The 16,233-nt window shown below is 44.1% G+C and overlaps 2 protein-coding genes and 3 non-coding genes across 5 annotated transcripts in view; 1 reads left to right on the top strand and 4 right to left on the bottom strand.

The window, feature by feature from the left end:
* The window catches only part of DIPK1A (divergent protein kinase domain 1A), a 103,969-nt gene extending 100,677 nt beyond the window's left edge, over positions 1-3,292 (top strand). Inside the window, exon 5 of the mRNA XM_055138238.1 lies at positions 2,013-3,292. Within this exon, the coding sequence (XP_054994213.1) occupies positions 2,013-2,825 (813 nt within the window). The 3' untranslated portion in view covers positions 2,826-3,292. The remainder of the gene's footprint in view (positions 1-2,012) is intronic.
* Positions 3,293-4,600: 1,308 nt separating this feature from the next.
* RPL5 (ribosomal protein L5) lies at positions 4,601-13,543 on the bottom strand. Its single transcript, XM_055138239.1, has 8 exons — positions 13,456-13,543; positions 12,448-12,517; positions 12,248-12,363; positions 11,589-11,723; positions 9,379-9,581; positions 8,155-8,332; positions 5,254-5,342; positions 4,601-4,766 (listed from the first exon to the last, which is right to left on the bottom strand). The coding sequence occupies exons 1-8, from the start codon at positions 13,456-13,458 to the stop codon at positions 4,667-4,669; spliced, it is 894 nt and encodes a 297-aa protein (XP_054994214.1). The 5' UTR covers positions 13,459-13,543; the 3' UTR covers positions 4,601-4,666.
* LOC129405344 (small nucleolar RNA SNORA66) lies at positions 5,048-5,180 on the bottom strand. The gene has a single exon (XR_008630508.1). It is a non-coding gene; the product is annotated as a small nucleolar RNA SNORA66 (small nucleolar RNA).
* LOC129405343 (small nucleolar RNA SNORA66) lies at positions 5,681-5,813 on the bottom strand. Its single transcript, XR_008630507.1, has one exon. It is a non-coding gene; the product is annotated as a small nucleolar RNA SNORA66 (small nucleolar RNA).
* On the bottom strand, positions 8,401-8,498 carry LOC129405322 (small nucleolar RNA SNORD21). Its single transcript, XR_008630490.1, has one exon. It is a non-coding gene; the product is annotated as a small nucleolar RNA SNORD21 (small nucleolar RNA).
* Positions 13,544-16,233: the final 2,690 nt, after the last annotated feature.

Genomic DNA, 16,233 nt, shown 5'->3' with positions numbered 1-16,233 from the left:
AATCCCATCACCATTATACCTTCCTACCACCATTATTTCAAATTTTCCCCACTATCACCCATGCCTACCCCAATAGCAGGCCCTGAATAATTTATTTTATATTGCTTGTTATAAAAGTCTGCTATAAAAATGATCAAAATTTCCTTAGAAGAAAGTGTGTGAAGATTGTTATATCTGCCTGGAGCCATTAAGCCCTTGTATAAGAGATATACTAACGTGCTGTTATAGGTTGAGCCTTGTGTGCTTGTGTGCTTATGTGTGTGTTTTAATCAAAATCAGTTGCCTTCTGCTTTATACCTCATCCAATGTGGTGTGCTACTCCTGGTACATCAGTGGTGTCGAGTATGAGATGTCACGGCGGCATGCTTCAGAAATTCTAAAACTTTAAATAGTTTAATACAGCTAGAGTTTTTTTTCTTTTTTTTCTTTTTTATTATTTTTTTATCTTTTTTTTAATTTTTATTTTTTAAAAATTTTATCACCATGTGGAAAGTTACAGAGTTCTCAGGTTTATGTCTCAGTTATACCATATTCAAACACCATCCCTTCACTAGTGCCCATATTCCACCACCAAAATCCCGGGTATACCCCCCGCCCCCCACCCCAACTGTATAACTGATGAATTTCACTTTATTTTCTCTTCACCTTGATTACGTTCCATATTTCAACACAAAACTCACTATTGTTGTGGGAGTTATATCCCCAAACAAGATAACCCTAATAAGGAGGCATTTGATAATTAGTTTTCCATTCAAAGATTGTATGTTTTCAGGTTTTAGAAAGGGTCTCGCGGCTGCATTAGCGGCCGCGCGGCTCGGATCTGTCCCAGTCCCGAATCCTGGAGCCGTGTTAGTTCCTGCTCAGTGTCGCCAGGGTTCCATCTGGAGTAGGTGTGCAGGCGGCACCTCCTCCCTCCGGGCCCCCGGTGTTGCTGGCCCCGATTCGGGTCCGAAGCATTGTCCGGGCCACGTTGCTCACCAGAATGCCTGCCGCTTCTCTGTGGATTGTGGCATCAAGATCGCGCCGAGGGTGGGTCGAAGGCGTGACTTCCGGCGGCCGGGACCACTCAGAGTTTTGGGCTGGCGCTGCCCCACTCCAGTGGCCCCCGCGGCTCGGATCTGTCCCAGTCCCGAATCCTGGAGCCGTGTTAGTTGCTGCTCAGTGTCGCCAGGGTTCCATCTGGAGTAGGTGTGCAGGCGGCACTTCCTCCCTCCGGGCCCCCGGTGTTGCTGGCCCCAATTCGGGTCCGGAGCATTGTCAGGGCCGCGTTGCTCACCAGAATGCCTGCCGCTTCTCTAGAGTTAAGTTTTTAACTGGATGGTGACTTTGGGGTTTGGAGTCATGTCTGCAGCTTGTTGCTCTTCGAAATTTACTTGAAAGTCTCCGGATCATGGCCATTAATGAGCACATATGGCACCAGACGCAGTTTGTGTGCATGACTGCCAGGCTCTTGGGAAGTACAGGGAGATAGGGGGAGGGGTAGCTGATTCCCCGACTCCAATGCAGGCCTGGAGATTTCAGTCACAAAACCTACATATCTGAGTTTTTCAGCAGATCCACTCATGGGTAAGGCTTGGGCATGAGCATGGCAGCAACTGAGTTCTGGAGATTTTCAGCTGCTGGGGCTGGTTGGGGCGGGTGAGTCCCTCGCCTCTGAGCTGCCCAGATAGGAGGTTCAGCCTGGCTCAGCTGTTTCTTTCTTTTTTTTTTTTTTTCTTTTTGGGTCACACCTGGTGATGCACAGGGGTTACTCCTGGCTCTGCACTCAGGAATTACCCCTGGTCGTGCTCAGGGGACCATCGGATGCTGGGATTTCAACCCGGGTCGGCCGCGTGCAAGGCAAACGCCCTACCCGCTGTGCTATCTCTCCAGCCCCTCAGCTGTTTCTTAAGTGTAATTAGCATCAGAAATACTTGGAGATTCAATAGCATTATTACATAATTCCCATAAAGTAAATTAGTGTGTTAGACAAGAATCTTACTGTATAATTAGTCTAATTCCTATCTTTACAGGCAAAATTGGGGGATCAAGGAAACCTCTCTGAACTGGTAAATCTCATCTTGACTGTAGCTGATGGGGACAAAGATGGACAGGTTTCCCTGGGAGAGGCCAAGTCTGCATGGGCACTTCTTCAGTTGAATGAGTTTCTCCTCATGGTGATACTTCAAGACAAAGAACATACCCCCAAATTGATGGGATTTTGTGGTGACCTCTATGTCATGGAAAGTGTTGAACATACCTCTCTTTACGGAATTAGCCTTCCGTGGGTCATTGAACTTTTCATTCCCTCTGGGTTCAGGAGAAGCATGGATCAGTTATTCACACCATCATGGCCTAGGAAGGCTAAAATAGCCATAGGACTTCTAGAATTTGTGGAAGATGTTTTCCACGGCCCTTATGGAAATTTCCTCATGTGTGATACGAGTGCCAAAAATCTAGGATATAATGATAAGTATGATCTGAAAATGGTGGACATGAGAAAAATTGTGCCAGAGACAAACCTGAAAGAACTTATAAAGGATCGTCACTGTGAGTCTGACTTGGACTGTGTCTATGGCACAGATTGTCGAACTAGCTGTGATCAGAGTACAATGAAGTGTACTGCAGAAGTGATACAACCAAACTTGGCAAAAGCCTGTCAGTTACTCAAAGACTATTTACTTCGTGGTGCTCCAAGTGAAATTCGTGAAGAATTAGAAAAGCAGCTTTATTCTTGTATTGCTCTCAAGGTCACAGCAAATCAAATGGAAATGGAACATTCTTTGATACTAAATAACCTGAAAACATTGCTGTGGAAGAAAATTTCCTATACAAATGACTCTTGATTTGGACATTATGGCCATTGTAGGAAACCAACTACTTCTGAAGTTTTGAGCATTTAAAAAGGCTTCTGATTAAAATCCCTGCCAAAACTCCCAATTCCCTGGACCCAAGAAGCCATCATCTTCAAATACATGTTGATTGCTCAAATAACAGCAGGTGGTATAGGTTTAACAGGCTCCAAGGTGTCCTTCCTTCCTCTTTAGAATCCCGGTACATTTCCCAATACATTTCACTGTGTAACTACTTTGACTTAAAATGCTGTGAAGTCTCATTGCATAAACATTGAACGTGAGTATTTTGTAATTATGTCAGCCAAAATACCAGTGCTGGAAGTTGTTTGCATCAAAGCTGCTGTTAAAGAAAAATTTATACATAAATTTACTAATGTCTTAGCATGGAAAAGTTTGCACATTAACAAAAATCTAAGCCTGCAAAGCAGGTAAATTAAAATTACTCCTTTATAAACAAACGTTGGGTTAAAACGCTTTTTCTTTGCTTATGATTTAGAATATAGGGGCTGGAGCAATAGCGCAGTGGGTAGTGTGTTTGCCTTGCAGGCAGCTGACCCGGGTTCGATTCCCAGCATCCCATATGGTCCCTTGAGCATCGCCAGGAGTAATTCCTGAGTGCAGAGCCAGGTGTGACCCAAAAATGCAAATTTAAAAAAAACATTTAGAGTAGAATTTGGCCAGTGGGGGCACACCCTCAGGTGCTCAGGAACCACTTAGTGGAGCTCAGGGAGCCATGTGGTGTGCTGGGGACCAAACCCTGACGGGGCTGAGTACAAGGATAGCATGGTGCCTTACTCACTGTACTCTTTCCAGCCCCCTTTAGTTCATTTAGATGTTTACAATTTTTACTAAGAAAACAACATATTTGGCTATTTTTAATTGCCAATTTCAGAGGTTAATTTGGACTTACAAGTATCATTCTTAATTCAATGGGTTCAACCACTGGAGTCCTTCAAAACTATTACCTTGAGTAGCATATAGTACAAGAGGCAAGTTATTTATACAGCAATTAGCAGAAACTTCAGTTCAAATTCCTGTATCACTTATGGTCCCCTGAGTAAATGGACATGACCCCAACCTCCTTCCCCTTTTAGCATTGAGCCACACCTGGCTGTGTTCAGGAACAGACTCTTGGCAGGGCCTGGGGATCAAATCCATGTACTCTTGGGCCCCAAAACAACAAACCTATTTCACTCTTGCATTTAATTGGAGCTATGGTAGTCGTGGTAGAATCCTGGAATCAAGACTTTTTTGGTAGTAGCACTGCCGTCCCATTGTTCATCAATTTGCTGGAGCAGGCACCAGTAACGTCTCCATTGTGAGACTTCTTACTGTTTTTGGCATATTGAATACATCCCTTGGGTAGTAATTTTCAATTTTTAACAGTATTTCCTACTGGCCAAAGGGCTATGCTATCTTTTGAGGCACAAAAATGCTTTAACATTTTTTTCTCTGCATTTTCCTGGTTAAAGTGAACTCCATTCCCCAATGTCCCTCCCCTAATAAAATGGTAGGACCTTTTCTTCCCACTAATCATCTGGTTGAGTGAATAGTTGATGTTATTTCCTGGTGGGCATTTGGTCTTGCTGCCAAACTTAAGGAATGCTGTATGCCATCAATTTGAGGAAAAGCTTGAGAATCAATTGTAAACCTTGAGCCAAATGTTACTTTATTAAAAAGATGGCACCTATTTCACGAGGAAAAAAATGCACCAGCAACTCCCATCTTCCCTCTATAGTTTCATTAACAAGAGCTTTACACAGAAATCACTGCTTGGTCGATAGATTTATTACTGTCTTTGCAAAATCTCCATTAAAAAATCATGGCTGATTTTAGCTCTCAGCAGCCCGCTCCTGAGCTCTGAGGAAACTTGCTTTCTTCTGGGCTACCCGATCTTTCTTCTGGGCAAGAGACATTTTGGGACGGTTCCACCTACAAGAGATAATTTAATTTTAAAACCTTGACTAAAAGAGGGCAGAGAATTTATTACTTTTATTTAAAAAGAAAATGTTATTAGACAAGAGATCAAGTAATAAAGTTTCTGCAATATTTATGTATGATCTTAAGATAATCTTTCCCGACCAACTTTTGTAATACCATATAGCCCCAAAATAACACATGGTCGTCTGCAATGCCTAGATGTTACCAAGCATTGCTTTCTATTTTATTCTCTTTTAACAAGTCATCTAAAAAGTAGAGTATCTTTGCAGTTACCCTGTAGTAGGATAGAGTAAGCAACCTCAGTAGGAGCTGAGGCTAATCCATTTCTATCACTGCAGTTACTTTAGCAAACCTGGTTCCCCTCACATCTGCAACATCATGCAGAGTTAGTGATCGAGTTTGCACAACTTCACGTAGAGTCAAAGAGCAAACAAGGCAGGAGATTCCCCTTTTAAAAAGGCAACCGTAAAATACATACCTCTTCTTTTTAACTTCCTTCTTAGGTTTCTTCTCATAAACAGGATTGGCCCGTATAGCCACATGAGCTTTCTTATACATATTCTCCATCTGAAACAAAGCAAACAGTACTTGGTTTTACTTCATATGCCCTATACAGTAATACTGTCATACTCTACTCACTTTAGTTTGTCCTTCCTAAGCAAAACTGTCAAAGGAGCTAAACTGGCCCAGTACTGCTTAACTTCTGAAAGATAGGGCACATTGTGGCTTGGGTGACTGAGCACTTTCTTTTTTTTTTATTAGTTTATTTTTAATTAGAGAGTCATCGTGAGGGTACAGTTACAGATCCACACATCTTTGTGCAATGCCTAGATGTTACCAAGCATTGCTTTCTATTTTATTCTCTTTTAACAAGTCATCTAAAAAGTAGAGTATCTTTGCAGTTACCCTGTAGTAGGATAGAGTAAGCAACCTCAGTAGGAGCTGAGGCTAATCCATTTCTATCACTGCAGTTACTTTAGCAAACCTGGTTCCCCTCACATCTGCAACATCATGCAGAGTTAGTGATCGAGTTTGCACAACTTCAAAGGAGCTAAACTGGCCCAGTACTGCTTAACTTCTGAAAGATAGGGCACATTGTGGCTTGGGTGACTGAGCACTTTCTTTTTTTTTTTATTAGTTTATTTTTAATTAGAGAGTCATCGTGAGGGTACAGTTACAGATCCACACATCTTTGTGCTCATGTTTCCCCCATACAAAGTTCGATAACCCATCCCTTCACCAGTGCCCATTCTCCACCACCAGTAAACCCAACATCCCTCCCCCGCTCCCCAGTCCCGTCTCCCCCCACCCCACCCTGCCACTGTGGCAGGGAATTCCCTTTTGTTCTCTCTCTCTGATTAGGTGTTGTGGTTTGCAATAAAGGTGTTGAGTGGCCATTGTGTTCAGTCTCTAGTCTGTATTCGGCCCGCATCACCCTTCCCCCACATGACCTCCAACCACATTTTACTTGGTGGTCCCTTCCCTGAGTTACCCAGAATGAGAGACCAGCCTCCAAGCCATGGAAACAATCTCCTGGTACTTATTCCTACTATTCTTGGGTGTTAGTCTTATAGTCTATTATTCTATATTCCACAGATGAGTGCAATCTTTCTATGTCTGTCTCTCTTTCTGACTCATTTCACTTAGCATGATACTTTCCATGTTGATCCACTTATATGCAAACGTCATGACCTCATTTTTTCTAACAGCTGCACAGTATTCCATTGTATAGATGTACCAGAGTTTCTTCAACCAGTCATCTGTTCTAGGGCACTCGGGTTTTTTCCAGATTCTGGCTATTGTAAACAGTGCTGCGGTGAACATATAAGTGCATATGTCACTTCGACTATACTTTTTGGCTTTTCTGGGAAATATTCCCAGCAGTGGTATTGCTGGGTCAAATGGGAGCTCAACCTCTAGTTTTTTGAGGTGACTGAGCACTTTCAGTGCATGTGAGTCTCCTAAGTTCCATCCCTTACACTGTATGGCCTGGAAATATCGGCTGTAGGTGTAGCCTCTCCCCCCACCCATGCTATGGCCTATCGTTTCCTAAGAAACACCACATTTTTATCATTGCCAATAATTACTGACAAAAGCCCTACCTTTTGAATTGATGTGGTGTTTCGATTTGGTGGGAATATGCCAGAGTCAAACCCAGGGTCATGCACCAGAGTAAGGAAAGTGCTCTACCACTAAACCCATATTCAGAGCAAATTTCAACAGAAACATACTTTCAGCTCGCTCTTTTAAAATATCAAGTCACTAAATTCTTTCACAAGTGATACATGCCAAAACAAAGCACTATAAAAATAAAGACTAAAATGGGGCCAACAAGAAATGGTTAAACTAATTTCTGCCTTTCCACACAATTACATATTCAAATTGACAGGTATTTCATAGGTCTCTGAGAGCTATTCCCAGCACATTAGTCTCTGCAATATTTACTACTACTGCCATCACCACTACAAGAGGCCCGTGGAACCAGAATTAAGTCTAGATTTTTCTAGATAATGACTATTTGGAAACTTGCTCAAAAACTCTTTTAAGAAATAATGCAAAAACTAAAATGCCACAGCAGCTGTGCCGTTTCAATCGTCATCCCACCCAAACACTCAATACCACGGAAAAGCAAGCAACTATAAAACACCCTGGTGCCCAATATTACAATTTAGTAACACCACCCTCCTTACAGAACAAGCCCAAGCAACCTCCATCTCTCGAATTATTCAATGTGGAGAAATGGAATTGTTCTTTGCAAATAAAAGCCTTAAATTTCATTTGAAACTCAGCACTAGCATTCTCACTGTGTTTATATGAATGGGGGAGGGGTAATAGCAAATTTTCTTTTGAGACTCTACTTTAGGGCAAAGAATTTTCCAGTGTTAACAAATATGGTTTCCTCCCCTTCATACATACTTCATACATACTTACGCAGTATGCAGTGATGGAATAGTAATTTTCTGTGTGGTCAAAGTCCAGAATATAGCTCTTATCCTCTTATTTAAGTAACCTGTCTTCCAGATTAGTAACTAATACCTCCCCTGACCCGGTCAATTGTAACTATGACAGATAAATGCAATCTTTAAAAATAGTCAAGCAAGTAAAACCCACCACCAGCTTTAGATTCAGACGCTGGAAATCTGCTACACTCTTAACATACTCCTAAAAGCACACTAACAAATGGAACTTATTACAATCACATCCAACTTTTAACCTACACTAGGCCCAACATCCCAATTTCATGTTACATTGGTCTCTAAACACATGTACTATTCAAACTTTTAACTGTGAAAATCTAAAATAAGCTACTGGAACCTAATGTGCCCATCAAAAACAAACAGTAAAAACTAACACAGGCACTTTAAATTAAAATTTTTACCATATCTGGAGTTATGTTGTTCTTTATGTATTGAGAAAACTGTTTCTTGTAGGCATCTTCATCTTCTTCCATTAGGTAACGCATATACTCTGCAACGTTCTGCCCCATAATGTGTTTCCGATGTACTTCAGCGTTGAATTCCTTACTTTCCGAGTCATAGCCAGGGAATCGTTTGGTACTAAAATGAAGTTTTTCATATTTTAGTACTAATAATTGAAATGAGCTCACAAGCAGGAACTCCCAGTAGCTGCCATCAGTCCCGTCTTGAAACAATTAATTGCATCACTATGCAATCAAAGGACCAACTACTGACTTGCTCAGTTAGTGGGAAATCATCATTTAGCAGCTAATATGGGAATTACCAGATAGAAAAGTCACCAGCACTTTTTTTTTGCTTTTTGGGTCACACCCAGCTATGCTCAGGGGTTACTCCTGGTTCTGCATTCAGGAATGACTCCTGGCGGTGTTTGGGGGCCATATGGGATACCAGAATTGAACCAGGATCGGCCGAGTGCAAGAAAAACGCCCTACCCACTGTACTACCATTCAAGCACCAGTGCTAGCACCCCCCTCCCCCCACTGGAATGGGAAGGGCGGGGCCACAGCAGCCTCAGGTGCTGCAGTGAGCAATTTGCTGATTTCAAGGTGTCCAGCTTTACCCACTAATCCCTTCTGCCTGAGAAATGTATGTGATCCCAGGCATATAGTTGTATAAAATAGGCATACATAAAATACTTACTGTCAATATATCTGAAGGAATTTATGCAACCTCCACACTTCATTTACACAACCCCATATGGGGGCTATAACCCAGTTTAAGCAGCCAAATTGGCTTACATTTCTAGGAGGCATAGCATCATTTCTCTTCTAAGAGGGGGGTGGGTCAGGCAAATAAATCGGGAACACTACACAAGCCTAACATTATGAAAGTTCCAATTAGGTTACATTTTACTGGCTTCTATTTAAAATTTTAAAAAATTAAAATTAAAAATTCAACCAATAGCCAGAAACACATCTTTGTGACTGGCAAATTAACCAGCAGCCCAAGAGAGACAGCTTAGCTCCCTAGGTGCCTTTTGGACAGTACCGAGGTCACAGCTGGCACATAATCATAGCTGATTCAATAATCAGCAAATCATAGCTGATTCAATAATCAGCAACCAAACTTATCAGAAACAGGTCAGACCCAGATCCCAAGAAAAGGAGACTTGAACTCTTTATTACCTGTGAGGAATAGACAAGCCTCCATCCGCAGCTCCTTTCAGGGCCCCAAAGACTTTGTTTCCAGTAGTAGTTCTGGCAAGTCCTGCATCCAAGTAGCAGGTGAAGGCACCAGGCTGTCCATCAATGCTTTCCACGTTATATTCGTCTCCAGTGACCTCCACTTGGCCTTTATAAATTTTGTCCATGCCAAATCTATTGAGAAGCTATTGACAAAGAAGCCAACCTAAATATTGTCTGAATGTATTTAGACAACTCTGAACCATCTCAAAACTTTAATGGATTTTCCTTCCAATATACTAATCTTTTCCCCAATTTACTTTTAAATATAAACTTAGGGCGGAGGAAACAAAGGAGGGCAAGATGCATGTCTAGCATATGCCCCACCCAGCCATGCATGTGCTAGGCATCGCTGGTTGTGGCCCTGATAGTCCCTGGCACTGCAGGGCCCAAGCAATAACACATTTCTCATCAAACACCGAACCACAGGCCAACTGTTGACAGTAGCGGCCCCTGCAGGCATCGAATTTTTTTTTTTGCTTTGAATCCACCTGGCGATGCTCGGGGGTTACTCTTGTCTGTACACTCTGTAATTACTCCTGGAGATGCTCAGGGGGCCATATGGGATGACAGGGATTGAACCCAGGGTCAATCCTTGCATTGAACATGCAAGGCAAACGCCCGACCCACTGTACTATCACTATGGCCTCAAAGTATGGACTTTAAACGAATCATTCCCAGCAAGCTGACGCGAACGACCATGTGTTGCCAAGGAATGCGCCCGACTCATCCAAGTGCAAGGCACCCTACCCCACTGTGCTAATCTGTAATACGCTGTGTAATGTGAAATTCTTTACAAAAGAACTTTTTGTAAAGAAATTTTAAGATATTCATCTGGAGTCTTTTTCCCATTTTCCTTTTTAGGCCACACCTGGTGCTGCTAAGGGGTTATTCCTGGAGGTCCGTGAGGGGCCATACAGGATGCTAGGGATCGAACCCGGGTCTGGGGCAGGCAAGGCAAGCACCCTACTCATTGTATTATAGCTCCAGTCTATACAATAAAAAATTTTTTAAAGCTTCAGAATCTTATACATGTCCACATTTGAACTAGGATGCACAACATTTTGATACTGCTAATATACCTCCACACTTCTTCAATCGTATTTGGCTACAACAAAATAACCAAAGATTAAACAGTGGATATTGCAAATATTAAACAGTGGATACTTAGGATACTGCAAGAAGATTCTGTGGTTCCACTCTTCTATGAATTATTTTAAACATGATCACTAGTGGTTATCATTTAGCTACGGTTTCACTAGTAGCAGTTTAGAAAAGCACTGAAAATGTTCCCCCAACTCCACCCACGTATGTGGGTAAATAAGATGTGGGTCTGAGCAATAAGTTAAACAATCTCACTGCAGGGGGCTGGAGCGATAGCACAGCGGGTAGGGCGTTTGCCTTGCACGTGGCCAACCCAGGTTCTAATCCCAGCATCCCATATGGTCCCCTGAGCACCGCCAGGGGTAATTCCTGAGTGAAGAGCCAGGAGTAATCCCTGTGCATCACCGGGTGTGACCACCCCCCCCCCAAAAAAAACTATCTCACTGCAAACAAGTATAATCGAGAAAACAAAGTCAGGCCAAAATCTCCAGCATTACTCCAGGAAATGTCTCCCACTGGCAAAGATAAAACAAAAATGAAATTCCCATCAACGTCTGAACCCTCCCCCCTCAAAAGACATGGTTTCTTTAACTAGTCTAAGTTTCCACAGACTGCATTTTAAACACTAACAGGCAGAAGACATACACTTCTGTATAGCAAGGGTTTGTGCAAGCCATCAAGAGGTCAGGAAGTAGCCACTGAAATTAGAAAGTTCCAGAATGTAGATAGAGTAGGGGTTAGTAGTAGGGGTTTAAGGCACTTGCATTACACACAGGGTATCAGACTCAATCCTCCCCTACAGCACCACCAGGAATGATCAAAGCAGCATGGTCCAAACCTCCAACTCTCTCCTCTTAAAGTTCAGTTCCAAATAGGAGCCAGTGTGACTACCCCACAGTAGATACCCACCACTGCAGAAAACTCTTATGTTCTAGATACATCCAACAAGCAGTGTAGAAAATACCACTCCCCAAGTGACTAAAGGAACCTAGTTCAAGGATGTGCATCTACCTAGCACATTTCCCTCCCCAACATTTCCTAGTACATACCCTGCGGGCCAGCAGCAGGCCAGTACAATACGCTGCAGCGTAATTTGTCAAGCCAACCTTCACACCATACTTTGGAAGTTCATGAGCATACGCTGCACAAACTATCATATCTCCTTCTATACGAGCATAAGCAATCTGTAAGAAAAAAACCAAATCAATAACCTTGTTTTCACTGATTATAACCGTCAATTTCTGGATGTGTTTTATGGCCAGAAACCCATTCATTTATTTTTTTTGTCCCTATACACATCTACTCAAACCCACTGCATACAATAACCAATTTACTTAGCCTCCTTAACTTAATTTACTGTTCTGTTTTAATCTATGTGGCAAAAAAAGAAAGGAAGTAAAGGACTTGGTTCAAAACTTATTCTATTCTTTTGAAACTGGGATGAGTAAGCTTTTAGATAACTGGTGTCAAACTTAACCCACCCCATCAGGCCCTGCAAAATAACATGTCACCGTAAGTTTCTTTCTTTACTCCCTCCCTCTCACAATTAGGAAACACAAAGCACTTAAGTGGGTCAAGACTGTCAAACATGCATCATTAGTTCAAGTCAGCCCAGGCACACTAGACCAGAATCTGGATGTATTTTGTTTCCTAAGTTCTTATCCAGCAGAGAATAAAGGGTTTGCCACATGACCGGACAGCAGCTTACCTGGCAAATGATGTCTCTGTTGGTAACACGGACGATCATCCTGTATTTTGGTGTATTGTATTTATTTTTATCCTGGATTACCAAGCGCTTCCGAGCATAGTAATCAGTTTTTCCCTCTGCAAAGAAAAGAGTTTAAGAAAGTCTATTTCAACTGCAAGCTAGATTCTTTACGGTGCTGCCAACTGAAAAACTGACCATACCTCGCCGTCTTCGAAATTTCACTTGGTACCTCTTGAAGTACGCCTTATTCTTGACGACTTTAACAAAACCCTGGAAGGGGGGAAGGAATTTAAAAAAAAAAAGTTTACCACTTTGGTGTTTAAACCCAAGCTACTTTTGCCATCTGAGTTTAAAAAAAAAAAGTTAACACTTCCAACTGGCTAGAGACCACAGTCAACTTTAGTCCGGGCGAGTGTTCCCATCTTTGAAGGCAACTTTGCAAATGAAAATGACTTGGGGGTGGGGGAAGGTGAGAAATGGGGGGGGGAGGGAGAACCCACAAAACCGGAAGTGCAGGAAATCGGCAGCGTGACAACTCAGGTTCCCACCGCTCCCACCCATCTCCCACACTGCGGCCCACCAAGTCTGACAGCACCGGCGCGGACAGTCCCCGCCGACACGTGTCGCATCCGAACGCCCGGTGTCCACGTTCCCAATTGCTCCGTGTGACTATGAGCGCATCGGCCCAAGCAGCCACTGCCCAGGCCCCCTCCCCATGCCCCTCCGTCCCTTAGTCGGCGCCCCCCGAGTCGCGCGCGAAGCCGGCTTCCTTCCGGGGAGCCCCGAGACACCCCTTTCCGAAGCCACCCGGCGCCCTGGACCTCAGACGCCCCTTCCCGGACCCGAGCACACAGACTTCCAGAAGACGTCGTCGGCCGCGAGCCGCCCCCCGCACCCCGCCATCCTCCCAAGGCCCCCGGCGCCGCCAGCCGCGTGTCGGGCCCGGTCGGGGGAGCCGGCACGAGCGCCCCCAGCCCACTGGCCCCGCGCCGGGCCCCGGCCATCCCCGCCCCTCCCCCCGCTGGGGTTCGCCTGCCGGGCGGCAGCCATTAAGGCCACGCTGGGAGCGGCAGCCCGACTAGCGCGCAGCCCGCAATCGAATGCCATCCGACCCCCGCGTCGCCCCGGCCGGGCCCCCGGCTGGCGTCCGGGCAAGGACAGGGAACCCCCCGTGCACCGGTGACCCGGAGATCGAGATCCGCACTCACCATCCTGCGGAACAGAGACGGCCGTCCGCGGCTTGACACAGAGCCACAGGCCGAGCAGCCCTCTGGGAGGGAGAAAAGGCCGCAGCCCCTGCGCAGGCGCAGTATGTAGCAGCGACGTTCACGCTGGCGACGTGTGCAAGAGGGAGCGTGCCGGTCGCACAGCGTGCAACGTGCTGCCCCCTACTGACCGGAGGACCATGATTAAATAGATGTCAAAAACTTGGCTCCACTTGGTGGCCACTTATGCTGGTAAAATCTCATGGCTGATCATCTGGGAGGATCATCGGCTTTTACTTTCCTATGCGAAGAATTTGTATTTTTAAAAATATGCATTACTGGGGCATGGGAGCGATAGTACAGGGTGAGGCGTTTCCCTTGCACGCGGCCGACCCGGGTTCAATCCCCGGCATCCCATATGGCCCCCAAGCACCACCAGGAGTAATTCCTGAGTGCAGAGCCAGGAGTAAGCCCTGAGCATCGCTGGGTGTGACCCAAAAAGCATTCCTTTGGTAAGCAGAGGGGAAAATGTTTAAAAGTTAAATAGAATATAATCATTCAGGTGCCCACTTGCACCTTCCAGACACCTCCTGGGTGTCTGGCATCCAAACATGCGGAGTCCTGTCCCCTAGTCACCTCCAGAACCTCATAGTTGGTGCTCTAAGCATATGGAAAGATTTCTACAATGGAATACGTTATGATTACTGACCTGATCAACTGATTCTGTACTGAAACTAATAACTTTCATGATTAAAGTCCTTAAAAATATCTTAAGTTCGTTTCAGAATGTTTCCCGCCCCCCCCCCTTCTTGGTAATTGGTTTTTGCTTTACATGGGGTAATGTTTTTAAGCTGAATGTTTTTAATAAACTGATCTATTAAAACAGTATTTTAAAATTTGTTTTCACGTGGAGGGGGCACACCTGGTAGTGCTCTGGAGACCATGTGATTCCGGGAATTCAACCTTAACCTCTGTACCTTCTCTTGATCTTCTCAAAGTGCACACTATAAGAGCTAAAAGCCAGAAGATAATATCTATAGAAATTAGTTTTGGGTTTTCTTCATTTTCATGCAAATATTTCAATTTCTTGTTCAAATTTCCTTATATTTAATTAGAATGCACGTTTGTTGAATATTTTGTTTCATTTAGAAAAATAATTTTGTCTAAGATTTTAGGCCTCAGGGATCAGAGAGATAGTACAATGGACAGGGCACTTGTTTTGCATGCTGGGTTTGATCCCCAGCCCCTCATATGGGCCCTCAAACCCCACCAAGAGTGATCCCTGAGCACAGTTAGGAGTGAGCCCTGAGAACAGCCAGAGATAGCCCCCCAAAAAACTAAATAAAAAATTGGGCCTCTTATAATACAGATCTGTGACTAGGGGTGTGCCACAAATGGTAAAGCACAAGGCTTGCATGTGTTAGAGCCTGGGCTAAATCACTGGTATCTCAGGGACACCCACAAATCCCTGTGCTGTGAGGTGCAATTCTCCTGCCTCCCCCAAATGTTTTTTTAATCTATACCCAGCTGGGCTCAGGTCTTACTCTCGGCTCTGTGCTTAGGGATCTTTCCTGGTGGGGCTCAGGGGACCATATGGGTGTCGGGGATCAAACCCACATGGGCCACATGTAAGGAAAGTGCCCTACCAGCTGTACTATTATCACTTCAACCCCAATTCTGTAATTGGGGCTGAATTTGACAATGCTTGATTTGGCAACACTTGCTTTGTCAAAAGGATTCAAAAAGTTCATTTTCTTTTGTCCTCTCACAAGAAAGGAAGGAAGGAAGGAAGGAAGGAAGGAAGGAAGGAAGGAAGGAAGGAAGGAAAGAAGGAAGAAAGAAAGAAAGAAAGAAAGAAAGAAAGAAAGAAAGAAAGAAAGAAAGAAAGAAAGAAAGAAAGAAAGAAAGAAAGAAAGAAAGAAAGAAAGAAAGAAAGAAAGAAAGAAAAAGAAAGAGACTCAAATCCTTTGGTGGTATTTATTCCTAATGTCCCACAGCAGCACAAACCCAAAGCTTCCTGACAAGCACAATTGTCTTTGGTTTCACGGACACAGCACAAGAGGTATGGGGCAGCATCTCCCTGGGGCTGGAACAGGTGTTTATTACCAGGACAGAAGATTAGGGTTTCAGGTGAACGTCATGCCAAGTCCTAAGTGAAAGCAGCAGCCACAGCGATGAGCCGTCCCACCCAGTTGGCTGAGTGTCAACAGGAGTGGCCCAGGCTTCCTGATATCTGCTTATGAGTCCCAAAATACAAAGGTGAAATATAACCAATAATCACCTTACCATCTTCTAACTCATCAGACTGAATCTGAATCAGTACAGAACTCAAGAGAATGAAAATTTCAGGAGCTCATCAGTAGGAACTAAAGGATAGCGTCTTGTTTGTGAGGGGAGGAGGGCTCATACCCAGCAGTGCAGAGGAACTACTCCTAGCCCTGGGCTCAGGGGACCTCGCAGAGCTGGGGATTGAATCAGGGTTGATCACATTTAAAGCAAGCGCCTTATGCCCTATACTCTCTCTCCAGCCCTGAAGGATGGAAATTTGTTGATTAGATGAGCACAAGTTATTAGAAAGGAAGCTCTTGGAGCCTGAATAGGGCTGTATCATACAGATAGAGAGAGTCCAGCAGTTGGTTAGTTAATATATAAAAGTCAAGGGCCAGAGATATAGTATCATAGGCAGAGTGCTTGCCTTGCACACAGCTGACCTGGGTTCTATCCTCAGCACCCCATAGGGTCTCCTGAGCCCTGTCAGGAATGATCTCTGAGTACATAGCA

The sequence above is a fragment of the Sorex araneus genome, chromosome 5, assembly GCF_027595985.1.
Source record: "Sorex araneus isolate mSorAra2 chromosome 5, mSorAra2.pri, whole genome shotgun sequence".
NCBI lineage: Eukaryota > Metazoa > Chordata > Mammalia > Eulipotyphla > Soricidae > Sorex > Sorex araneus.
The sequence above is the reverse complement of the archived record's forward strand: the minus strand, read 5'-3'. Positions and strand labels throughout refer to the sequence as shown.